At 46.8% G+C, this 26,059-nt stretch overlaps 1 protein-coding gene across 1 annotated transcript in view; it reads right to left on the bottom strand.

The window, feature by feature from the left end:
* LOC119448722 (Down syndrome cell adhesion molecule-like protein Dscam2) overlaps positions 1–26,059 on the bottom strand; it is a 355,923-nt gene that overhangs the window by 248,328 nt on the left and 81,536 nt on the right. The window contains exon 3 of the mRNA XM_049666474.1: positions 378–539. Within this exon, the coding sequence (XP_049522431.1) occupies positions 378–539 (162 nt within the window). The remainder of the gene's footprint in view (positions 1–377; positions 540–26,059) is intronic.

The raw sequence follows: 26,059 nt of genomic DNA on the forward strand, positions 1-26,059 counted from the left end.
CTTTTTTCAGTGCACGTGATTTATGATGCGTAAAACCACCTCTAAGCGCAGGCCAACACGAGAGGTCCACCTGCATAGATTATCAGTATGGCTAAGGCAACCAGAGTAGTCTTCCGACAGTCACTATATCATATGTTTAACAGTTGCATACTATGCAGTATAGTATTCACAAGCTGACTATTATAAACGCAGTGGGCGTAGGAAATAAAAAGAAAAGAAGTAGCGACGTATTTTCACACTAGCAGCTCTACTGAAGGCATTCGCTCTATTTCGCCATTGTAAATTGTTAGAGCGGACATCAAGGCGATCACAAAATTGTTGCTGTCGTCCAGTGGCGTAAGCGCCGGGACGCAGCGTTCATGGGCCTAAATACGTACCTTCGGCGAGAGTCGAGTGAATGAGCAGGCCATCGTCCCTGAGCCAGGCGGTGATGGTGAGCACGTCTTTGGCAAACGACGGCAGGTGGCAGCGGAACAGCGCGGCATTTCCCCGCGTCACGAACTCATCGTACGCGCGCACTTCGAATGGCTGCGACAGGACTGCAAGGTAGAAGAGAGAGAGAGAGGGAAAAAAAGCATAAATGAGTGCACCCGTGAATACGGTACAACACTAACTTCCAGTTTTCTCCAGCCCCATTAAATAGGAGTTCTGTGACTGGGGCTGGTTTATTTATTTGACGCTACTGTCAGTCCAACACTGGACCTAGATAGGAGTGGTGAGCAGAACTAAGAATCAGTACATTAGTGCAGTTCTACAATTTGCAGTTTCGGACATTATTAGAAAAAAAAATGCATTATCGCCTTCAATACAGTAGGAGTATACAGAATATAAAATAGCAATACAGCGCAATACATCAAGAACACGGTAGTAGATCAATAAGTAAAAGTAACACATTGGCACGTCAGTGCACTAAAACAATCCAAATGCTATCCTTTCGAGCAGTGTGTAACAAGAGTTGAAAATAATAAAGGTTGCGTTCAATAGTATACTTGTGTTAATCCCGCATAATCCCTATGGTCACACACAAATATTGCTGGTGGCTTCATTTCTGTTAGTTATACATTGTGATCAAATAGCAGAAAAAATTGACTCAGTAATTATTCTTCGTGGTTCAGTTAAGTTATTGCTTTAAGTCATTATTCTAACGAATTGTGTATAGTAAATCAGTAGATTATAAAATCGAAGAAACAGCAGTCATGGTTGAAGTGGTAATTCGTCCTTGTCTCTATATTTCGAAACATGCGCTTAAGTCTTGAATCAAGTATTTTTAACAATACTTCCTATTTGTATTGAAATATGATCAAGCAGTCATATACCAAGACTAAGAATGTGCAGTCGAGGACGGCAGAAAACTATGTGGGGTGATGAAGTTAGGAAATTTGCAGGCGCAAGTTGCAATCAGCTGGCGCAAGACAGGGGTAATTGGAGATCACATGGAGAGGCCTTCCTCTTGCAGTGGAGATCAATATAGGCTTATGATGACGATGACCATGCTTATTAGATAGTTCCCGTTATTCACCTCTTCCGAACGGTCAAGCTATTTTTTTTCATGTTTTAACTAATAAAAAATGTGGTTGATCTCTCTTATATAGGAATCGGTATAGAACACGAAAGTGAAACGTGTCTTCACAGAAGTAGTGTAATGTTTATTGCACATTGATATATAATGTCTATTGGTGTTTTGTGGCTAAAGCGCCCTTAGGCGTTGATGCACCCACGCTGACGCCTGGTGGCACGTCTCCTCCATCACGACTACCAACGTCGATGACCATGAGCAACCGTCGTGCATATGGAAGCTGCACTACGCTGCACACGCTAGCACAACGCGAAAGACGAAGCACGTAACTGACACACTAATACAACGCGCAAGACAAAGCACGTAACTGAATCGTCACCGAGTCAAATCAGCTCGTACAGCGCGTCGTAATTCCAGCCTCCGCGATCAACTTCAGAAACATTTTCAGAGCTAATTGCGGAGGCCACGCTCCGCTGTGCTGAGTACGGTGAACGCCACCTAGGTGGCGTTGGTAGTGCTTCTTGATGCCAGCGTCCCTTCGAATGCTGGCATCGAGGCGTCGTAGTGCTGAGACCACCGAAGCGTTCACTGTCGGTGCGCGTTAGTGTCATAATGCAGTACTTCTCTTTTCTGCTCGTAGGCGGCGGCACCGCCCCGAGCAAGAGCGCGGATACACGGAGGAGTGTTAGATATATAAGGCGCGTCTGTGTAGCTCTCTGCAAATGCGTTTGTGGCGCAATGGGTTAAACGCTCGGCGATCTATCGTCGCGGACCGAGAGGTCGTGGGTTCGATTTCCAAATTTTGCATGTTTGTGGAACTTTTTCTTCTGGTTTCTTTCTTTGTGTTATGTTCTATGACGTATTTCCGTGACGGAAATACGTCAGTGAAGTCTTGGTGGACCCCGGCATAAAACACTTTCGTGTTAAAAAGTCACAGGCCTGCGTGGCACACGCAGCACAGGCACAGCGTAAGCTGGTTGAGCGGCGCAAGAGTAGCTCCAATTTCGGCACCACGCACAACAAGGTCTTCGTGGCAAAGTGTCTTCGCCTCGATTTTGACGAGAACGATCAGAACTGTCCGCCCGGCGACGGCGAGCTGCGGCTTCTAATGCTCTCTGCACAGCAGTCTGCTGAGCCCGATGATACCTGGTAGTAGCCGCGCACGCAGCTCTACGATTCGCTTCTTCAGCAGCGGTTCGTACCTTGTGAGGAGACGCCATAACGTGTACCGAAGAGGTACCCAGAATACGTGGCGCACATCTAACATCGGGATAGCGTTGATTGCGCGCCTGGTCTGAATCGCATCGCGTCTGAATCGCATCTCGTCGCACGCGGCGGTTTCAGGCACGTTAACTAGATGGCGCCACCATACTGGCGGAGGCTCGGGTCGTCTGCGCCTGCGCGCCTGCGTAGGCGCGCCGGCGCAGAGGCGCAGGGCGCGCATAAAGGCAATTTTTCTTCATCCAGATAGCAAGCGCTTGAGTGGCTCAGTGGTAAACCATCCGACTCCCGTGCAGCGGGCCTGGGTTCGATCCCAGCGGAGAGCGGGTACTTTTTTTTCGTATTTCCCGCGATAGCGGCTACGGGGCGGCGGCGACGGCGGCATCATCGCGACCAGAAACGGCTATTGGAATGAGCCCATAACAACTTACGCTGTCATAGGAGAAGTGACTGTTTTTGATCCCTAACTCTTCTTATGATGGAAACAACCCTGAACCGCCTACTATAACCAGTCGTCAAATGTGTGCGTAATTCACATGCAACAATATTTTGATTTATGTTTAGTTAGGCAATAAATTGTTTTAACAAAAATACCCGCCTGTTCAGGGTACCTCTGTCAAAAAGGGGTTACCGGAAAAGGGCAGTATACTGAAAGTATTCTGAAAAAGAGAAAATGCCATCCACCCGACTCCATACGGGAAGTCCATACGGGTTTCTCAGCAAGAAAGCTTCACTATAGAATAAAATTTGTCTTGGTTTGGGATTCAAACCTGGTACCAACGACTTACCGGCGTTGGGTTTACCTCCTGAGTAAACCAGGCGGCTAGCAGGTCGCAGAGCGAGGGCGAATTAATCGACAACTCAAAGCACTGGGACACTGAATATCGCAAATCAGTAAGGCGGAAGCCCGCAAGGTGGACAAAAGTTAAACTTCTCATACAACCGATCGTAGCACCAAGCTATAAAGGCAACCCAAAAGGAAGCTAGAGTATTCCTTTAGCTCTATTCCATTAAGTTCATGTCATCCACTGGGTCGGTCAACTGTTATTGGAGATGACTTAGTGAGAGCGCCGTTCGATCCGTTTATGGAGGACCTACTTTGAATTAAATTTCAATAAAATTGTTGCAATACAACATTATTGATGACCTGCATTGGACTATGCATGTCTATGAAAGCCTTCACTCGGTGATCGTCATCAAGATACCTCTAAATACTAATGTGTGCTCCGTGCGATTCATGCAATCCATGCTTAGAATCACACTCCTGGTTTTATATATATGCAGTATATGCCAATCTTAAAGTGTGAAAATTTCTCGCGACCGTAAGTTCGACTCCAGAGCCACATCAGACTCGATTTCTAGGACAAGGTCGACTGCAGTGCACCTCGCGTGTTAAGGACATAGTCGGACATCATTTCCAGCAAGCAAACTGTTGCACCAAACTACGGAACAGGGGTGCTACATATTTCATACAAACACGACATTCACAAGGCTGACAATTATTACAACTCATCAATACCATATCGTGCTGAACACAATTCTTCGCGAGAAAGATCTTTCACTCGCAGTTTACGAATTCGTTCTACGTGACACCACTCAACAATCGCTCCCCTCACTAAACAAGTAGAAAGAGTACATACAGTTGTCACGCACAATTTCATCGCCTATTAGCATTGGGTCAAACACATCAGAAATTAAAAAAAAAATGACCTAAACAAGCAGAGAGGCAAGATAGAAGCGGCGGCGGCGATATCGGGCAACGAGGCCACTGGCGTCCTAAAAGATGTCCTCCCTACAATTCCTTTTCCAACGAGGCCGATCACAGCCGTATAATCAAGCCATTTATTTCTAGACATGCAGCATGGCCGCTTCTGTTTCTTTCTCTCTCCCCCTTGCGCCCCGTTCTCACCCGGCCTCGGCAGTCTCGATCCAGCCGTTCGAGGCCTGCCGGCCAGCCATCCCGATCAGGCTATACGACCCACTCGAATATCGGCTCCGGAGAGCGTTCTTCAGACGCGCCAGCCCGGAGAAACTGTGCGGGGGCTTTTGACGCCGCTCGATAAGAATGGTGCCGCGCGCCGCAGCGGCTTTCGTAGCGCATGATAGATGACACAATCGCGCCGGTACTTAGGAAAAGAAGGGGTGGGGGGTTGCCTTGCTGGAGAAGAAGGATTGAGGGGGAGGGGGGAGTCTAGACGCGCCGTGAGCCCGAGACGCCACCACCGCGGCCGATGACGAGGCAGCATGATGGATCCCGTGGGCCTGTGCTTTATTTCCATGAGAATGAGTCGTGTGCGTACGTGCATTCTTTATCGTTTATTGGTGGGCGCGCGTTTTATGTACCTAATCATCGGACGGAGTACCATAATGCGGGGCTGTTTATGCAAGGCTCGTTTGCCAAATGATCGTGCCGCCGTGTGTAGCGGACAAGCTTCCGTTCCGACGAAAAGACAACTGAGCCAGCCCGCGTATTTACGTTGCTATTCCAGATTATTCAATAAGATACGCAAACGACACACGATGCACACGGCGAACTGCTTTCGGTTCCAGGTGGACGAGTTGCAATTAATATTTACGGAGGAGGACGGAGTGATTGTGTTTGCTTAGTTCCGCTTCTCGCTCTATCGAGAAAATTGGGTCATCGCGCGGGGACGCGTAAAATTTCGGAACGAGCGTGCCGCGAACAGAGACGCCTGCAAGAAATACGTTGGCCGCGTTAGTTACTCGGCCCGCGCCTTGTTTATGAGGGTTGTTAGCAAATAATTTCTCAAGTTACTCGTGCTCTTCTTTCACCCGTTGCTGTTTGTGCCTCGTTATTCAAGTTATTCTTGTGCAGGTCAACTGCCCGAACATCGTAGACAATGGCTTGTGTTTCCGTATTTAAGTACTACAAGATTCTCTGCGTCGCTCCTATTGAACATGCAAGTTGTGGCACGGAGACTGCGGTGGGCATATACTTCTCTTCGGCTACCCGGCAAGCGAAAGTCCGCGTAAGGTTTAGCGCGATCAGAAAGAACATGACAGGGGCTCATTAAGTAAGAAGTCTGACTATTACTGCAGCATCATTACAGCAGCATCAATGTTGGTGTATTTGTAATATGGGAAACAAATAAGAGAGCATAAAATAGGAAGAACGGGTAAAGACACAGCACGGCACTTATGTGGTGATGGTGGTGGTGGATTGTAGCAACAAGCGGGTTTAGCCTGGCGATCAAGGCCGGCAGTTGTTCCACCCGAGCGTCTCTTACAATATCACTGCAGTATTTCACCTTATGTCCATCAAACCAGTCTCTCTCAATAATGCAATAAGGAGACGTCAAGTTTCTTTTCGGGCTATAACTGATCCTTTGGGGAATACAAGGTGTTGCAGAGACGCATGCGGATGGCACTTTTTTTTTGTAGATTCTCCAGGGGAGCGTCCCTTTCATCTTGGAATTTCGGGCGCGACTACAGAAAGTGTTCGATGTCTCCTTTCTCGTTGCATGCCGTACAGTTCGGAGAATTGCTTTACCCCATCTTAAATAACTATGCCGGTGTACTAGCAAATCCTGTTCTTATTCGATATAGAAGTGAGGCTTCCTCTCGGTAAAATCTCTTGGTTACGCAGGGCATATGTGGTGGAGCCCAAAGTGACCTAAAGTGATTTCGAATGTCAGATTTTTAACTTGATTACTCTTTGGGGCCTTGAGTTTTGGGGGATGATAGAAAGCTGCGTATGCAAGCGCATCAGCTTTTTCGTTGCCAGAAATACCCATGTGGGAGGGAATCCACATAAACTTTACTGTGAAGGCTTTGTTGTCGAGTTCTTTCCCGAGGGCTAGTGATTTGCGCGGAAACTTCATGGACGGCCTGCAGACCACGGTAGAGTTGTAACGCGGTCTTTGAGTCCGTAAGTAGAATAACATTCTGTGGAGGCAAAGTCTTTAGTTTGCGCAGAGCAGCAGCTATTGCCACGCCTTTCACAACTGTCGACGAGGCTATACACTCCAGACGGCCAGATCACCTCTATCTCAGAGAGGGAATATAGCATGCAGCTGCGCAGCGGTATTCGTCTACTATGACAGAGCCATCTGTGTGTATACTTGTAGGCGATTCAGGTAACCCATCTTCAAATGTTCCAGGACTAGTGACTCGGCTTCTGCAAACGGAATGCAGCTCTTTGACTGCAATCGTGGTAGGCTTAAGTTGCATGTGATATCCTCAAATGTCCAGGATGGTTCTACCTTTTCCATCTGTCACGAGCAATGCAATCCTAAGGCTCGAAGCGTGTTCAGTGCTGCATAAAAATATGAGCGCCATCGGTTAACTATACGTCTTAACAGGGCTTTGCCGGGCGTAGACTCACTCAAGGTAGTAGCAGGGTCATGAGAGTCTGGGAAGCCTGAAGTCGCAGAGGGTGTGACTCAGCTTCGTAGAGTACTTTCTTGTTCGATGCCAGCTGAGGGACTTCCACGCACATTCGAATACTTTTTTTCTGTATATGGCTTCTAAGCGCTAGCATTCGCTATCTGAGAGCGACATCAGAGATTGCTGGTATAGGATCCGACTGGTAACCAACGCTGTATGTAGCCGCAGCACCAGCCTGTGGTCGTGCAGCCGCAGCCTATGGTCCAAGGTAGTGCCAAGAAATTAGACGTTGGTGAGACCTGTCGAATCTGGCATCCGTCCAAATTCAGCTTCAAACGCGTAGGTTTTCGTTTTATTTCAGGAAATAGTATGAATGATGATTTCTTAGCCGATAGTGATAAGCCAAGCGTTGCCAAGTGGCCCTGAAGGCCATCCAATCTGTAATGTTCTAGGCGGCTTATCAGGTCCAGAACATTGTCTTGAGCGCTAACGCGCTGCCGAAAAGCAGTCATGCACAACGGTAGTTTCAGTCCCTGCTCGGCGTACCAGGTGATTCTTGTGCATGCCATCTTCTTCATTAGGTTTGCTGCGCAGGAGGTCAGCGATACGGGTCTGTATCGGTCCACATCTCCAGTATTCTTTCCAGGCTTCATAACTCGTACCACCTACCTTCCATAAATGTCGGATATCCCCTGTGGGCCACACTTTGTTAAAAAATGCCAGTCAATCACGTCACCTCTCAACCGGTAGGTAAGTCAGCATCTGATTACTGATAAGGTTAGGTTCCACCACACAGCAACGTCGGAGGCTGCTCATAGCTACTTCCAACTCTCTCAGTATGAAATGAGCATCCATCAGAGACGACGATAGCGGCGGAGACGGGTTGGTTGTGTCGGCTGACCGGCCGGAGGAGTAAACTTGAGCAAAGACATTCGAAAGACAAGCGAGCGTCTTGCCCAACTTCAGCGCTAGGGCTTCAAAGTGCTTGCTTGGTCGAAAGTTAAATGCAAGGTTATTAATCACCCACCATATCCTTGGAACTGGCGGGAAGACCGATTGGTTTGCACAAAATGCTGCCCATTGATCTCTTCTTAGTTTCCTTGTGTAACGGCGAATCACTGTGTTAATTATGTTATATACAGTCCACACTGGTGGGTCGCCATTCGTCCTCATCAGTCTCCTTTCCGCTCTTCTACGGGCAGCGCATAGATTCTTGAGCTTTAGTTCCGGATCGTGGAAGTGGTCGGGTAGCTTCATCTCAGCGGTAGCTAATCTTTTGCTACGTAGATGATTCGCTTATACCGTCTCTGTAAGTATCCCAATACGTCACAGGACAGGATCTTCGGCCGGCAGTTCTGTATCCAGAACTGTTGACGAAGACATAAAATGGTTGCTGTCTATTCTATCTTTACTCGTCGTTGACTATTCGAGGATGTCTGCTGAGTGTAAAGTCATGTCATTGACACTGTAAGATGCCGGTTGTCAGAAAAACGCTGGCTGCCTGTCATTTGCCACACAGAGTCCCTCAGTGTCTAAAGCATTAACAATTTGCTTCCACGAGCAGCAATCACCTTGTCACCCCGGAGAGTATGATGTGCGTTAAAGTCCCCGCATATAATCCTCGAAGCCGGACAGCAGCTGCAGAGGTTTCTTATGATTTCTCCCATGGATACCTTCTGGAGAGACCTCATATATATACGGACTCCACGCAGAGGCTTCGTTTTCCCAACCACACTTGTACAACAGTGACCTCCAAACCACTGGTGCAAAGGTCTTCAACTGGTACAACATAATGTGGTATTTCACGTCTGACATATATCATGGCGCTTCCGTTCGGAAATCTCGAAATACCTTGATTCTCCCTGTGCGACATAACCAGCAGTTGATCTGGAACTTGGAGGACCAGCCTGAGACAGGGCTAATAGTGGCACAGGCATGTTACGTAAGCAAAGCGACAGTTCACTTAAATGACATGTAAGACCCGCACAGTTCCATTGCATAATAAGCGGCACCTTTGGGCGAGACGGTGAACGTTGTGTCCTGACCGCATCCATATTGCTAGATGTTTTAAGAGGAGGAAGAACTTCTAATCACCGACTCCAAAGCCAGGACTACTTATAGCATGTCATTCATCAAGCTCAACGGCACCTTTTCTATGTGTGATCGCAGGACCTTGAAGAGAGCACGTAGCACCTGTTGACAGTCCTGCTGTGGTGTTGTTTCACCACAACAGGAATGGGGTCACTGCAGTGAAGACGCATATCTTCGCTGCTGCGGTTGTTCAGCCGTCTTCTTGATTTGACTGCTTTAGCTGTTCCGTTGTGCAATGGCAACACTCCGTTTAGGGTAGCTGAACTAGGCTTGAGGTTTGGGAAATCAGTTTCACTCTTTGAGCTCCATTTGATGTCGTCTGACTCTCCGTCATCTTCGTTGTCTTATTCTTCTCATCATTTGCCTTTGGTCCCAAGATAAAGGTTTTCTTTCGCTTTATTGCGGCTGCCCGCATAGGACACTTGCTATAACTAGCTGGATGGCCACCACTACAGTTTGCACAGGGAAAGTTCTCGCTGCACGCCATGTTTTGAAATCACAGTGGAAAATACTTGGCCACATGTCCATAGTGCTGGCACTTGCAGCACCGAGGTGGTGTCTCAACGTAGTCTCATGTCTTGTGAAGCCCAAGTTGATCTTCTCTGGACAGGTCTTTGTTTCCAACAAACGATAGAACGACGGTGTTGCGTTCCCAACACTTTGGTTCCGGGACGGTGTTGCCTGGACTCCCATTCGGATTTGTAAGGTTGGACGAGTTGCGTGATACTCCTTGCATAATAAACCTCTTGTGATTTTAGGTAGTCCAAGAGTTCCTCGTCAGTGTACTACTTACTTCGGCACTCCTCTAATAATACAACTGTTTTGCAGGTAAGAATTGGGCACTCGTGCTGAGATTGGAATCTCTGAGATTGACTTGCAACTCAGAAAGGCGTTCACATGCTTTTCTGTCTGGACATCTAGAAGCAGCGCCCCTTGAGCAGTAAATCGGCTCCTAACTGGCGACGCGCCAAGCATTTCCTCAATTTCCTAGGAGAGTGCAATGGGATTCACTTTTTTCAGGTTGGCGCCTTCTGTGACAGGTGTAATAATCACTGGGATACCGACGGTTCTCGCCTTGTGGTGGCGCACAAGCCTGAAGCCTTCATCGTCCAGATCTGTGATGTCAGGTATGTCACAATGATCAATAACGGTATACTCGTCCTCTGTTTCCGTAGCCTTATATCGCTTACATTCACGGCATCAATCGGTTGCCTCTGGCCTAGTGTCAGGTCAGGCGTAGTCATGACGGAGCTCTCACTGCTACCACATTGGGCTCGGCTCCAGGCTCCTATCGAAGTGGCGGGAGGCGAAGACCCCCCCCTCGGCCTCTGGTAGGGAAGGTACCTTGGCGAGTCAACCGACGCCTTCGACAATTCTGGTTGACAAAACGACGAAAAAAAAAATGCAAAAACTAGGCAGCAATACAGCAGGGCGATTGTGCCGAGCCAAGCTTCTTCCTCCGTTCACCGGCACTGATCTTTTTCGCCTGCCTTCGGCCTTTGTGTGCTGTTGCTAGTTTTCCATGATGTAACATCTCGATAAGTTTTCTATTTTTATTTTATTTATTTATTTGGATACCCTAAAGGCCCAGAAGGGCATTACATAGGGGGGGAGGGGGGGTGTTGAAACGGGAATAACAAAGTAGTCGCACTGCAGGTGAAAATGGCATTTCAGTGGACACAAGAATGCAAGTTCAAATATAGCATGGTGAACAGAAACTAAAAGCAACAAGGTATAATACTAACACAAAGGATAAGTCCACATTGTATCCTAGAAATACAATGTAAAAATATAAAATATAAAAACAATGTATAATATACAGTCAGTTCAGTGTAAAAAGAAATGCTTTTCAGGTACGATCATGGCAGCACTTAAAGAACAATTCTTCAGATCAACCACTAGTTGGTGTCCTATTTTTATCACATGTCACTTTTATTTATTGAGTTTAGTAGAGCTGCTACAACAAGTACAATCCTATGCAATAAAATTCTATGAATCCAGAAGAAGATCAGAAGCAAAATCAGGGGGCTAATTGGTGCCATTGGGACTTGCGTCGGATACTATCGGAGCTTGCCAGATATGAATAGTAGCAATGGTGAGAGCAGCGCCCACGTTGGAGACACCTCTCTTTGACTCATTCCTACATCCCACAGTCCCTGCAAGGACCTACGCCTCTCTGGACCACTCTTCCACAAAAGCTGCGTCTGAAACCATATGCTCGTTGCTCATATAAAACAGGTCAACTAGTCCGGACATGGACTCAGTACCACCATCGGGACCCAGGTGGTCATCGACAGCGATGATTGTAACTGAAGGTCTTATAAGAACGAACTTCCTATCTTTCTCCGTTGAAATTGAACAAAGGAATATAGTGAAACGGCATGCCTATTTCGCGCACTGAATAATAATACTACGTGAAACATCAAAGCATATCTTGCAGAGTGTTGACACCAAGATGTCACAACTAACGCTCATATCAGCAGTCCCGCTAAACGGGCTTGCCTTTAGTGCTGACAGGCTGCACCGGCACATATGCAATATATGGCGTAAATAAACTAGTGGGGAAGGTCAGCAGTGATATATTTCGAATTATCTGGTTGCTGCAGTTGTAGTGTCTGCATTTTCAAGTAAGTCATCTGAAGAGGCAGAACTTCCGATTGGAAAATCCTATATGCCCTGTACCCTAATCCTAAATGATCATATGGTTTTATATATAAACAAACGGGGATTATGGTATGGGGCATATATGATTTCTCAATAGAGAAGTAGGCTTTCCAGTACACAGAATGTTCAAAAAACAAACACAAAGGAGGCTTCGTATCATTAGAGGTGAGACGAATGGTAGGCACCTAACAAAAGACGTTGCCTCCTTTTTCTTTTTCTTTTTTCTTGCCTATGCGTCAGGCACAACCTAATGTTACCTTATCTTATAAATAACAGTTGAATTATACAGCACTATTATACGTCACTACGACAGGTTCAAGTAGTTCGCCGGATGATTTGGTCAACTGAAACGTTGCGGCCCGTGTGGGGACTGTGTTATCTTCCTTTGTAAAAGGTTGGTTGGGAGCGGGGGGGGGGGGGGGGGGGGGGGGAGAATACTTCTGATGCTCGATTACTCTTCGTTCTAGAGCAAGTGTTGTGCCATTGGCTCTTCAAAAAAAAAACAAAAAAAACAAGGTTAATGTTGCGTCAACGCAACGTCCACGCCTTCGTACCGTTTATTCTTAGCTTTTTTTATTTTATTATCTCAAGACATCACAAGAAAGGTAGTGTTCCGAGTTTATTCATTTCGTACAAGCTATTTTCGAAGTACTGACAGTGTCCATGTATTTTAACGTTTCTTTCTTTCATTTTAAAGCACTCTTGCCAAGCGCGGTCACCTCATTAGCGATGCTGGCAGCAAGCACAAACTGCTGTACCCTGCTTCGCAGAAGGATGCGTCACATGACGGCGACTACGGGACCGTTGGCGAGAGAAAAGGAAAGATGAGAATTGTCATGGCTTCCTCGTCTTTATTGAGAACGACGGCGATGGCAAAAAAAAAAAAGAAAGCGCGCTTTGGCTAATACCTTCCTCTTTGTACCCGATACATCTATTGACTACTTGAATCGGATAAACAATTAAGCCACGTGTGCAGCGCTTTGAGGCTCTTGTTATGAATGGGAATTTAAACGAAGCTAGCAGTGCGAAGCTGTGAAAGTTCACTCCAGCCGATGCCAGACGAAGTTGTGCAAGACTGCGCATAGCACTGGACCAACTAGCACCTCACTGCTCCGCATTATGTGCGAAATGTTTTTTTTTCGTATTCGATAGTTTTTTTTCTAAGTAATTTTCATTACTCATAGCACCTTAGCTCAAGCAGAAGTGAACTGGCGTAACAGGAAGCACGTGCTCGTATCCATCCCCCATATAGATTCTAATGTAGCTTTTTTATTATCTGATGATCATATTTAAAACACATTGACTAAGCAACCACTTAAGCTTAGTTGTTGGATAAGCAAAGAAGAAAAAGTAATGATTCTAAGGAATATAATAAATGAGGCTATGGTGGCATGTGCAGAGCAAATTATTTGTGGCGAGAGCAATGGACCATTTCTGTTGTTATTTAATGTTGTGCGTCGCCTTAAGCTCAAATTCATGTTTAGGAGTATGCCAAAGCACATCACTAGCCAGTACCAGGAGGCGCACTAAAAATATTCTCTTGCCTAAGCGCGCAACGGGGACTCGCTCGTCCACTATAGAGGTATCTGGATATGACGGCCAAGGAAACATTATCTATACGTTAGCAGCAAAGGCGCCGCGTAGTCCCCAATATTAGCGACTTAAGCACAACTTCGGCATATGGCCAGCTCAACTGTAATTGACCTCGACAAAATGCCAAGCATCCTCCATTTGTAGGTACAGGTTGTATGGATAATTTAACTCTTGGTGAGCGGTTATGTAGACCTTATATTTACAAGTAAGACAGAATGTTTCTAATAGCAAGATATAAGATTGAAAGCAAACTGAAACCTAGTCAATCATGCCCAGTGACCCTAGCGGAACATGCCCGGTGGCATGTACCTAGTCGCGCCCGTGGCACTTAATTTCGGGCTGCCCTATAACCAGGATCGGTCCACGAAAACGGAAGGATAGGCTGGACTGTCATCGGGATTGGCCCTCCAAAGCAGCCAGATACCCCAGCAAGTGGCTGAACTCGAAGAGAAATGCTTCGTTTTAAAAATTTACCGTAAGGTTTTGGATATTCAGAGCTTGTTTACGATTGTCCTCGGAATAATAAAATTAGAATTTCTCATTTGCTTCAGTTTAGGACAAAACGGATTTCAAAGAAGTACAAATACAGTCCGCGACTGAATTTTTCAGAGCCAGAATTTTCGAACCCTCTCGATTATGCGGATTTCACCCCGAGCGCCGCTACACACTCCATTGAAACACTGTATAATGGCAAATGAGTATAAAAATTGAACGATAGTCTGGATTTCATCTCTGTTTTATAACCTCCCCCTGTCCCACATTCGTTCTTTCCTCTCTCTCTCTCTCTCTCTCTCTCTCCTACGCTCGTGACAAGACACCGCTCTTTCACGCTTCCTCCCCCAACTTTCTCACTGCTCTAGCAGCAATGAGAGTGCGCTTTATAAGCAGCAGAAATATATCAAATATAGGCCGAAATTAAAGGCACAGCGTATTTAATACAGCCTCAAGTACGCGGCTTGCATACATTAGAACGCGCAGCGACCAGAAGAGCCAAGCTACAAGCAAGAAAAAAGAGTGTTATCTCCCTCCTTAGCTTTCTTAACGAGAACAAGTTTCTTCCCTCCCATTCTTTCAAATGTTTGCTTTTGGCACACGGGGAACTCTAATAAACTTGGGATCACGTTGTACCCCCTACCTTTCGCTCCCTTCTACGCCAAACATTTCTCGGCGTTATCATATTACATCGCGCGCACGGGCGCAGGCGCGTTCTTTTCAGGATAGCAGGGCTTCCTTTGAAACCAACGCGCTCCAAGCCGAGTAATCTTTCTTTATTATTACTCTGCGCTTTTCGCGAAAGGTATTATTCCTCATCGACCGCACGCTTGTCCACGCCTCTTACGTGGCCAGTCCTATGGCGGGCTCGTGGAAGCCGGTGCCTAATTGCTTTCATTGTTGACGGGTTTTATCTCCCCTCTCGCAGGAAAGACTAGGGACAACAAGGTTTCTAATAAGTGGTTTAATTACACACGCTCGCAGCTGGGTAGCGGTGAGTAGCGGCTTTTTTTTCTTTCTTTCTTTTGGCTTCCTTTCGAGTTTACGAAATTGCACGAACCCGCTTGCCCGTCTTGCTTTCTCTTTATCTGGATTTTTTTTGCTCCGCATCTATAAAGGAGATCTAAATTGAAACTCTAGCCTGTACCGAAGTTTCCTAGCCTACGGCAGGGCTGGGACAACAAATTAAAGAAAGCACTTTCACGAGTGCCGGTGCTTATAGAAAACTGGTATTATACGAAGCAGAGTGTGAATACGATATCCGTTTTTTAGTGTTTGATATAACGGTAGTAGATTGTGAAATACAGTTCGCTCACCTTCTTAAAGTACCTGTGCTCTTTGCGCTGATGAAAACAACGCTCTGCAACGTATTTTTGAAACATAGAGGCTTTGTATAAGCGAGAAGAGACGTTAGAAATTTAGAGATCGCGTTCACAAAACCGTTCGAGCCCGTTTGAACCTATTCAAATTTTTGCAAGCTTACCCTTGTAACCACTTTTGGAAAGTGGTTATAACGTTCTTTGACAAGCTGGCGGTGTTCTATGACAAGATGGCGGTGTGTTTGCGTTCAATTCTTTGTTGTCATGCTCGTAAAAACAACGTCGGCAGCACAAAATAGGCGTAGATGACAATAGTGAAGATAAGCTTCAAATATGGCACACACACAAGTTAGACGATGCGCCTTGAACAAGGTTTTCGGGAAAAAAACGTCGAAAGCATTGACGACGTCAATGCGAACAGCGACATCGCAGCGACTCGTAGTTTACGCAGTAGCACACAATATCCAAAGGCGCCAAGTGCCATATACTATAGTAAGATTGCTGAAACGTCGTAGGTGACACTACGTCATTTTGCTCTTGACGTCAGTTGTAGTAAAAGTTTTGACTTTAGAGACTAATTCAAGGTCGCAGTAGTCCCTTAATTCCTTTAAAAAATAAAAAAATTAAATTGATTAGCGTAAGCTTTTGGCCAAACAATTGCGAATAAAATGTTCTAAAAAGCTATTAACTTTACCTAAATGAATATGGCCTGCTTGCACAGGGGAGTCTGAGAGTGCTAAAGTCTGTCCATGTGCGTAGTTCGAATTCCGCAACATGCGTTACTATATATGTTAACAGAAAACAATTTGCGTACATAAAAAGGGACGAAGTTTGGTTCGACAGAGTCGCACGGCTGTCTCGCTTCCTAGTGCTGTTTTTTTTTTTCACGTTTCGCCAACCAGAATTGTCCAAGACTTAGGACGACTCGCCAAGATTCCCTACCGGAGGCCGGGGGGTCCTTCGCCTCCAGTTGCTTCGATAGTAGCCAGCAGAAGAGCCCGATGTGGTAGCGGCCAGAGCTCCGTCATGACTACGCCTGACCTGACACCGGGCCAGAGGCAACCGAGTGACCCTGAGAGCAACCATGAATTTAAGCGATATAAGGCTACAGAAACAGACGACGAGTCTACGCTTATTGATAATTGTGCCACAGCTGACATCACAGATCTGGACGATGAAGGCGTCAGCCTTGTGCGTCACCGCAAGGAGAGGACCGTCGGAATCCCAGTGATAATCACACCTGTCACAGAAGGCGACAACCTGAAAAACGTGACTCCCATTGCTCTGTCTATGGAAATTGAGGAAAAGCTTGGCGCATCGCCATTTAGGCGCCGATTTACTGCTCAAGGGGCACTGCTTCTAGATGTACCGACAGAAGAGCCCCCCCTCCATGTGAACGCCCTTCTCAGTTGAAGTCAATCTCATGGACTGCACTCTCAGCACGAGTGCCCAATTCGTACCTGCACAACACTTGTATTATTAAAGTGCCAAAGTTGGTACACTGATGAGGAACTGTTGGACTACCTAAAGCCACAAGGTGTTTACCATGTAAGGAGAGTCACGCGACGCGTCCAAACTTCCGAATCCGCATGGCGGTCCAGGCGAACCAACACCGTCGTTCTAACGTTCTCTCCAGACACAGACCGTCCAGAGAAGATCAACGTGGGCTTCACAAGACACGAGACCATTGACTACGTTGAGACACCACCTCGGTACTTCAAGTGTCAGTGCTACGGACATGTGGCCAAGTACTGCGGGGTGAGCAGCGGTGTAAGAGATGTGGAGGACCGCATAATTTCAAAACATGCGCGTGCAGCGAGAACTTTCTTTATGCAAACTGTAGTGGTGGTCATCCAGCTAGTTATAGCAAGTGTTCTACGCGGACTGCGGCAATAAAGCTGAAGAAAACGTTTATCTTGGGGCTAACAGCAAAGTATGAGAAGAATAAGACAACGAAGAAGAGGGAGAGTCGCATAGAGTCAGACGACATCAAATGAAGCTCAAAGAGTGAAACTGATTTCGCAAGTCTGAAGCCTTCTTCAGGAAACCAGGACACAGTGGTGCCATCGGGCAGCGGACCGGCTAAAGCCAATCAATCAATCAATCAATGAACAGAGGCCCCGTAGATGAGAAGACTGCTGAACAACCAGAACAGCGAAGTTATATGTCTGCATTGCAGCGATCCCAATCGCGACCCCAATCGCAAATAACACCACAGGAGGACTGTCAACAGGTACTACGTGCTCTCTTCAAGGCCCTGTGATCACACATAGAGAAGATGCCGGCGAGGTCGATGAAGGACACGCTCGAAGAAGTCCTGGCTCTCGAGTCGGTGATTCTAAGCTCTGCCACTCCTTAAAGCACTTAGCAACATAAATGCGGTTAGGACACAATGTTCATTATCTCGCCCAAAGGTGCTACTTATTATGCAATGAAAGTGTACGGGTCTTGCGTACCATTTACCTGAACTGTCGCTTTTCTTACGCAACATGCCTGTGCCAATATTGGCCCCGTCCGAGGCTGATCTTCCAAGTTCCAGATCAATTGCTGCTTATGTCGCACATGGACACCGAAATATTCCAACATTTCCAAATGGAAGCGCCATGCAATATGTCAGACGTGAATTACCACATTACCTTCTACCAGTTCAAGACCTTTACAGCAGTTCTTTGGAGGTCACTGCTGTACAAGTGTGGCTGGGAAACCAAAGCCTCAGCGTCGCATCCGTATATGTGAGCTCTCGCCAGAAGGTCTTGACGGGAGAAATCATAAGAGACCTCTGCAGCCGCTGCCCAGCTCCGAGGATTATACGTGGGGACTTTAACGCACATCATACTCTCCGGGGGTGACAAGGTGATTGATGCTCGTGGAAGCAAATTTTTAATGCTTTAGACACTGAGGGACTCTGTGTGGCAAATGACAGGCAGTCAGCGTTTTTCTGACAACCGGCATCTTACAGTGTCCGTGACCTGACATTGCACTCAGCGGACATCCTCGAATCGTCAACGACGAGTAAAGATAGAATGGGCAGCAACCATTTTCCTGTTTTCGTCAACACTGCTGGATGTAGAAACAACGTCCGAAGATCCTGTCCTGTGACGCATTGGGATACTTACAGGGACGGTCTAAGCGAATCATCTTGGCGTTGCACTGCTGAGCACGAGATCGCGGGATCGAATCCCGGCCGCGGCGGCCGCATTTCGATGGAGGCGAAGTGCAAAAACGCCCATGTGCTTGCGTTGTAGTGCACGAACCCCAGGTGGTCAAAATTAATCCGGAGCCCTCCACTACGGCGTGCCTCATAATCAGTACTGGTTTTTGCACGTAAAACCCCAGAAAGAAGAAGGTAAGCGAATCATCATGAGACCTCTTCGTGGACATGCTACGTAGCAAGAGATTAGCTACCGCTGAGCTGAAGCTACCCGACCACTTCGCCGCTCCGGATTTAAAGCTCAAAAATCTATGCCCTGCCCATAGAAAAGCGGAACGGAGACTGATGAGGACGAAGGGCGACCCACCAATGAAGACTACATATAACAGAGTTAACGCAGTGATTAGACGTTAAACAAGGAAACTAAGAAGATATCAATGGGCAGCATTTTGTGCAACCCTATTGGTCTTCGTGCCAGTTCCAAGGATATGGTGCGTCGTTGATAACCTTGCTGGAAACTTTCGACCAGACAAGCCATTTGATAAAAAGCCCTATCATTGACGTTAGGCAAGACGATCGCCTGTCTTGCGAATGCCTTTGCTCAAGTATACGAGTACTCTTACGGCAGGTCAGCCGGCACAACCAACCCGCCTCCGCCGCTATCGTCGTCTCTGATGGATGTTCTTTCATGTTCTTTCTGCACCTCATGTGCAGCGAAGCTAATGGAGAAGATGGCGTGCACAAGACTCACTTGGTATGTCGAGCAGGGTCGAAAACTACCATCGTGCTTGACTGGGTTTCGGCAGCGCCTAAGCGCTCAAGACAATATGCTGGACCTGCTAAGTCACATAGAACATAGATTGCGGGTGGCCTGTCGACACTTGCTCTTTTTACGGATGTTTCAAAGGCTCACGACTACGTGTCTCAAACAGCCATCATCAGCCATTTACAAGTTATAGGCATCACGGGTCATCTCTTGCACTTCATACATACGTTTCTCAATGTGCTCAAGCGAGTCGCCGGCATACGCTGTGGCAACCACCCGACGTTGATGCAACGGCTAAATGCAGTGTTCGTTACCAGTCGGGTCCTATACCAGCTACCTCTGATGTCACCCTCAGATAGCCAATACGAGCGCTATAGAAGCCATCTACAGAAAGGTATTCGACTTTGCCTTGGAGTCCCTCAGCCGGCATCGAAGAAAGTGATCTACCAAGCAGATTCACGCCCTCTGCGACTTCAGGCTTCCCAGACTCTCATGACCCAGTTACTACGTTTGAGTGAGTCTACGCCCGGCAAAGCCCTGTTAAGATGTATAGGTGACAAGCAGCGCTCACATTTTTATGCCGCACTGAACAGCTTCGCGTCTTAGGATTGCGCTGCTCGAGACAGACGGAAAAGATAGAACCACCCTGCACATTCGAGGACATCACATGCAACTTCAGTATACCATGGTTTCAGTCAAAGAGCTGCACTCCATCTGCAGAAGCCAAGTCACTAGTCTTGGAACATTTGAACACGACTTACCCTAGTTACCTACAAGTATACACAGATGGTTCTATCAAAGTAGACGAAGACCTCTGTGCAACTGCATTCAATATTCCCTCTCTGAGATATACGTGATATGGCCGTCCGTACTGTATAGCCTCGTAGACAGTTGTGGAAGGCTTAGCAATAGCTTCTGCTTTGAGCAAACTAAAGACTGCCTCCGCAGAATGTGGTTGTCCTTACAGACTCAAAGACCGCGTTACAACAACTATACCGTGGTCTGCCATCCATCAAGTTCCCACGCAAATCACTAGCCCTCGTGAAAGAACTCAACAACAAAGGCTTAACAGTAAAGTTTCAGTCGATTCCCTCCTACATTAGAATTTCCGGCAACGAAAAAGCTGATGCGTTGCATACGTAGCGCTCTATCATCCTGCTAAATTCAAGGCTCCAAAGAGTGACCAAGTGAAAAAATCTGACATTCGCAGTCACTTTGGGTCGCTTTGGGTTCCACCACATATTCCCTGTGTAACCAAGAGATTTCACCGAGAGGAAGCCTCACTTTTATATCGAATCAGGACAGGATATGCTAGTACACCGGCCTTGTTATTTAAGACGGGGCGAATCACTTCTCCGAACTGCACCGCATGCGACGAGACAGGAGACATTGAACACTTTCTGTGGGCGTGCCCGAAATTCCAAGATAAAAGGGGCGCTCTTCTGGAGAATCTGCAAAAGAAGGACCTTCCACATGCGTGCCAGCAACATCTTGTATTTCCCGAGGGATCAGTTATAGCCCGCAAAGAAACTTCGAGTCTCGTTATCGAATTCTTAAGAGAAACTGGTTTGATGGAGATATGATGAAACCCTTCAGCGAGGTTCTAAAAGAAGCTCGGGCGGACCAATTGCCGGCCTTGATCGCCAAGCTGAACCCGCCTGTTGCCACGATTCACCACCACCACATAAAAAGGAAAAAGTTAATTTATATAATTCCCACTATTCCTTCGGTACTATCACACGTTTATAATTACATTTCAAATAATAAAACAATTTTTAACAAGCCTTAACACGCCGTCCTATAAATGCTGGGTTCGTGTCCAGTTACCCGTGGTGGATGAACTCAATTAATTGAGGAAGAACCAAGCAGTAAATAAATAAATAAATAAATAAATAAATAAATAAATAAATAAATAAATAAATAAATAAATAAATAAATAAATAAATAAATAAATACCAGTCTTCCTTGGGGTAGAATGCTGCTGTCTCCGTAAGGGAGTTCACTGAATCACTGAAATCGGCTGTCCTTTTTTTTTTCTTTACATGCTAATCTCGTGAATCACACCGCAGAGTCGATCAAAGAGCGGTGCTTGCAGGGATTATGCATGTGCACGCAAACTGCTACGCGCTCCTCCTTCGCTCTATTGGTTTTCACTGTGCGCGGCACTTCCTTTTTTGCGAGATTCGTGACAAGGACGCAAGATGCCAGACTCCTGAAGCAAGTGCGCAAGTGAATGTGCAACAATCAGAGCTGAACACAGTAAAGACCACTTCTAGGAAAACTCACAAGCTTCCCGTGTCTCGCATGTCCTGCCGGCGACCAGTTGGCGCTGTGGACACCGGGCATTGTATATACTGGAGCATGACAGCTGCATGATGTTCTTTTTCAGGTGGCGGGGCTGTCTCATAGCTTTATCCAACTGTTGTCAGGTTTTCTTCAGGTAGCACAGCAGTTTAATGGCATCCAAACTTTGAGATGGCACTGTCTCTGAGTGGTCAGGACGTTTGCTACATTGGACATTGTTACAAAGCCCAATAGTTTAGACATCACGCTAAATATCTCACATGCGAGAGCAAAACCTAATTCCTGATTAGGTAGTATAGCAGATGATTGTAGCCTTCTCATCAGTAGTCAGCGCAGTATTACGAACATGAAGTAGCCATAGCTGCAATAACTTAAGCCGTCTCGCACTTGGAGTCTGCTCATTCTCTTCCCTTTTCTCGCTCTCATTTATTTATTCGTTTAGTTCACTTCCCCAGCGTTGGGTAGCCAACCAACAATTTTCTGGTTAGCATCCTTGTTTTCGCTCTTCTATTCTGTCTTTCAAAGGACAGGCATAAAAAAGGCGGGCAGGTGTAATATATTGTAACTGTTGCATGCGGTAGCGTGTGATTTATCTGCATTGGCTCATATACAACAGAGACATAAAGAAATATGAAAGACAAGATGGTTAGGCGCACCCAAGAGAGAGAGAGAGAAAAAAAGGAGAGGAAAGGGTGAATGGTCAACCAGACGAGCATTCGTTTACCCCAGTGCTGCCCTACACTGGGGTAAGGAAAGGGAAGAATAGAAAGAGGAAAAGAAGGATAGGGTGAACATTGCTTGCTCTCGAGAATGATAACTCTAAAAGGCTACTCAGGCTGGACCACTTCGAGAAATGCACTAGTGCGCATATAGCTTTTTGCGCCAGCGATGGATGTGGCCAATATCCAAGACTGAGAGAAAAAGGTAAGGAGTACAGTCGATCCAAATTTTTCGGAAGTTGTCCGATGCGGCAGTATCGGTCGTCAACCACCTAAGATCCCAATCAGCAGTCGAAGGAAGAAGTTGCTTGATATAGAATGTTGACAAGTTTCTTTCAAATGATTTATTCGCAACGCTACTTGGCTGCACCCAGCGGATAGTAGACTGCCTAATAATCGGAGGTATTATCTGAACTGATATGCCTAATTTAGATCAGCGAGATTAGAAGCTGTACTTCGCGCGAAGTTTACCGTAACTGAATTTAGCCTTGCGAAAGTCACATTAATTCCATCATCAACTTAGCCATTTGTTAGCTTTAGCGTCAGTAGCCTGCCAGTAGTAAGAGTGGGCTCACGTAAGCACAATGTGTGAAATACATAAAGCCTTTCCTGCACATAAAATTCAGTTAAACCACTTACCTACAATTGAGATAAAATAAAAGAAGTCAAGCAACGGTAAAACAAAATATCAACGCAGCTGCTTTTTCTGTGTGCGTGTGTGTGTGGATAACCAGTTAGAAGCTGCGCAAAAACTTTCTTTCCCTTTATTTTTCTTTCTTGCAGAGAGAGCGTGCAATGCGCGAATTATTAAAAAAATAAAGCTGCAAATGCCCCAAGTTGTTATTCAGAGTTGTTCTAATGGCGTATGTGATGACATATGTAGGACGTGCTGCCACAGATGTTTCTGACATTTTACTTTAAATCTCGCAAAAGCGCTTATACTTCCGAAATAGGCTGATCCCAACTGTTATGCAAGAAATTTCATCAATCATCAGTCTGTGTTGAAAAGAAATCGCCTCCCGCTCAAGCATTCAACTGCGCGCCCCAAATACGAACGCCGATATTGACCTTCAAAGAATTCGGCGCAGTATAGGCTTCTTCGCAGAGCAACAGCGTTGCACGTAAGTGTACGAGGCGGCCCTGTTGTCTCTGCCAGGCACTTCTATTCACCCCTTGCATCAGAGGTCCCACCACCGCACCCTTTGCGCCACGTTTGCTCCACAGAGTGCGCACACGCCCCAAAGCATGCGCACGGATACACAAACCTCGTTGTCGCCCCCCCTCCCTCTTCTTGTCGCTGCCGCGGCATCGGCTGCTGCAATTGGACGCGCCACGGCCGAGCATTCCTCCTCGTCTCACGTCCGGCGCGCAACACTAATGGGGCTGATTAAGAAACATGTCCCGGCTCGGCTGATTAACGACCTTCGGATGCCGCCACGCCCAACGGAGCCCCGAGTTTCAATTTCATCGCCGCCGCCTTACCCTCGCCGAGCCCCAGCCTGACTGCTGGCGCGTACGACGCGACGAGCACATACCCGCCCGCCGAAGTACGACGCGGATCTCTCGATGTGACTGGCAAGCTTCCAGTGGCTGCGAAAGCGTCAGAATTGAATGCGGAAATGGAAAGGGAGAAACGAGAAAGGATGCGTATTGGGAGAAAGGAGAAAATGGGGAGAAACTGAAGGGAGAAGCGAAGAGAAAGGGGAAAGGGAAAGGAAGAGAAGCAGGGGAGAAAGGAGTCTCATCGCTGTGCGATGACAACGCGCTCTCAAATTGAGGAATCGCTCTTCCCGGCCGCAGAAGTCGCGTCCCACACGCGCCGCGCTGCGAAAGACAAAAGGAAGAGGAAGCAGCGTCCGGAAGGAGCAACCAGCGAAAGGACGTGCGCAGCTTGTACGCCAGACACCCGTACGCGCGCACGCACTCACACACAGACGCGCCCACAAACATCAAGGGAAAAGGCATTGCGGCATTTGTCGAAGGGGAAAGAATCGAGCGCGCGGCTTTAGTGGGACCGACTCTTCGCGACGCATACGCGCATCGTTCGGGTACTCCTTCGTCGTGTCCGCGCTGGCGCGCTCTCCAGAGAGGGAAGGAGAGAGACATCCGGACTCGCGAGGGGCATTGTTTTCGCCGATAATTAGGGTCGCTGACAAATGTATTCCGCTATGGCATGGCACTTGAACGCGTCCCCCCTCTCGACGCCGCTGAGGCATGCAGCGGCGCGTCGCGAATGGAAAATGGTCAATGCAAGAATGCTCCTGGAGCTTTAGGTTCTTTTTTTTTCTTTTTTGTTCATTTCGGGATACTGCAGCATCCGCCCGGTTCCGATTCTCTTGGGGGCGCAATGCATTCCGACAGATGAACGCAATGCCGCGCGTAAGTGGTTTTGACGCGACGAGTGAAGTGGCTGGCAAAAAGCAAAAGCAAATAAAAATATACCCTAATGGAACAGAAAAAGATGCTTTAAGAGCTATAAAATCGAATGTCCTAGAACAATAATAATGAATTCTGTGATCTATCGACCTTGTATGGCGTGGGCTGAACCATAAGTATATTGTATTGTTACATCGATGGGAGACATTAGTGTGGTGAAGACAAGTACGTAAGGCCTGCGCTCAGCCTGCTGTCGTGCCAAACTTTGTGCACAGCTGTGGTGTACTAATGAGGCGCATCGTACTCTAGTTTTCCCCTGAATGTCGCGCCAGCGTTGCGTAAGTAACTTCGAGACTTTGCACTGAAAATCACTCCTTCTGTGTAAAACTGCCCTACGTTGCTCAACGCACAAATTTGGTCACTCCATAATAGGCGTTCTTCGCCAACTGCATAATTATTGCGTCATTTGCCGGTGCGCGTTCTAAATGTAGCGTTCCACACACGCTAACAAGAAACCCATTGCGCCAGCGGTTTGCTTTGGCACTCGGATTTGTAAGTTTGAACTCGCGATATAGCCGCGCCGAGAACGACGATCATTTGCTTAACATGGCGAAGTGTTCCCGCTTTTTCGGAACAATTTCTCAGATCTTTGAGCCGACAATTTTTAGCAACAAAACTCGTGTCGCGCCATATATATTCTTCACCAGCACGTAAAGCAGTTGTTTATTAGTTGTAATAATCGATATAGGTGATGTAGACGATGAATGATTTCTCGTAGATGAACAAGAAAAAGTGTTCTCTAGTCATTCCTCTCCCTGCATATTGCTTAACCTCACCTATTTAAAGGCTGAAACACGCGGGCTTCAGCTTTTCCTTCGCAAAATGTGTCCCAATCATCCGATTTCAATTGTCCAAACGCCATTTCTTATAGCGCATAAATTTTTAGTTACCCCAAACATCTAAAGATAAGTAGAGCACGAAGGCTGTGCGTTAAGTTCTGTCCAATTTCCGTCCCTAGATGGAAATACATAATCTGGAGAGAAGAAAAAAGAATGCCTTTAGATCAGTGTGGTAGACGAGGGAAAGTTGCGGCAGCGCTCGCACGCAAAGTCGGCTCGGTTAGCGCTCACGCGTTTCAATTTCAGCGCACACCTTTTCTTTTTCTCTTTTCTTTCTCTCTTTCTTTTTTTTCATCTTTTAGAGGCCGCAAGAAGTTTCCCGATATAGCGAAAGAGGTGGGCCAACCAGAAACTCGACACCTCGAGTGGGACCCGCCGCTAAGCCACAGACCTCTCTGCGAGCCCTTTGAATGGCATGGCAATTTCCGGTGCGTGCTGAGTTTCTGCTCCTACCGGGGTTTCTTCCTTCGCAGTCTTTTCTCTTCTTTTTCAAACGAACCATACATCTACGCTTTCCAGGCTCCCCAATTCCTTACGTCAGGTGTCGTCATTCTGCTTTCCTCTTCTTCTTTTTTTGTCCCTTTCTGCGTCTTCTTCTTGC

Source organism: Dermacentor silvarum, chromosome 4 (genome assembly GCF_013339745.2).
Source record: "Dermacentor silvarum isolate Dsil-2018 chromosome 4, BIME_Dsil_1.4, whole genome shotgun sequence".
In the NCBI taxonomy this organism is placed as follows: Eukaryota; Metazoa; Arthropoda; class Arachnida; order Ixodida; family Ixodidae; genus Dermacentor; species Dermacentor silvarum.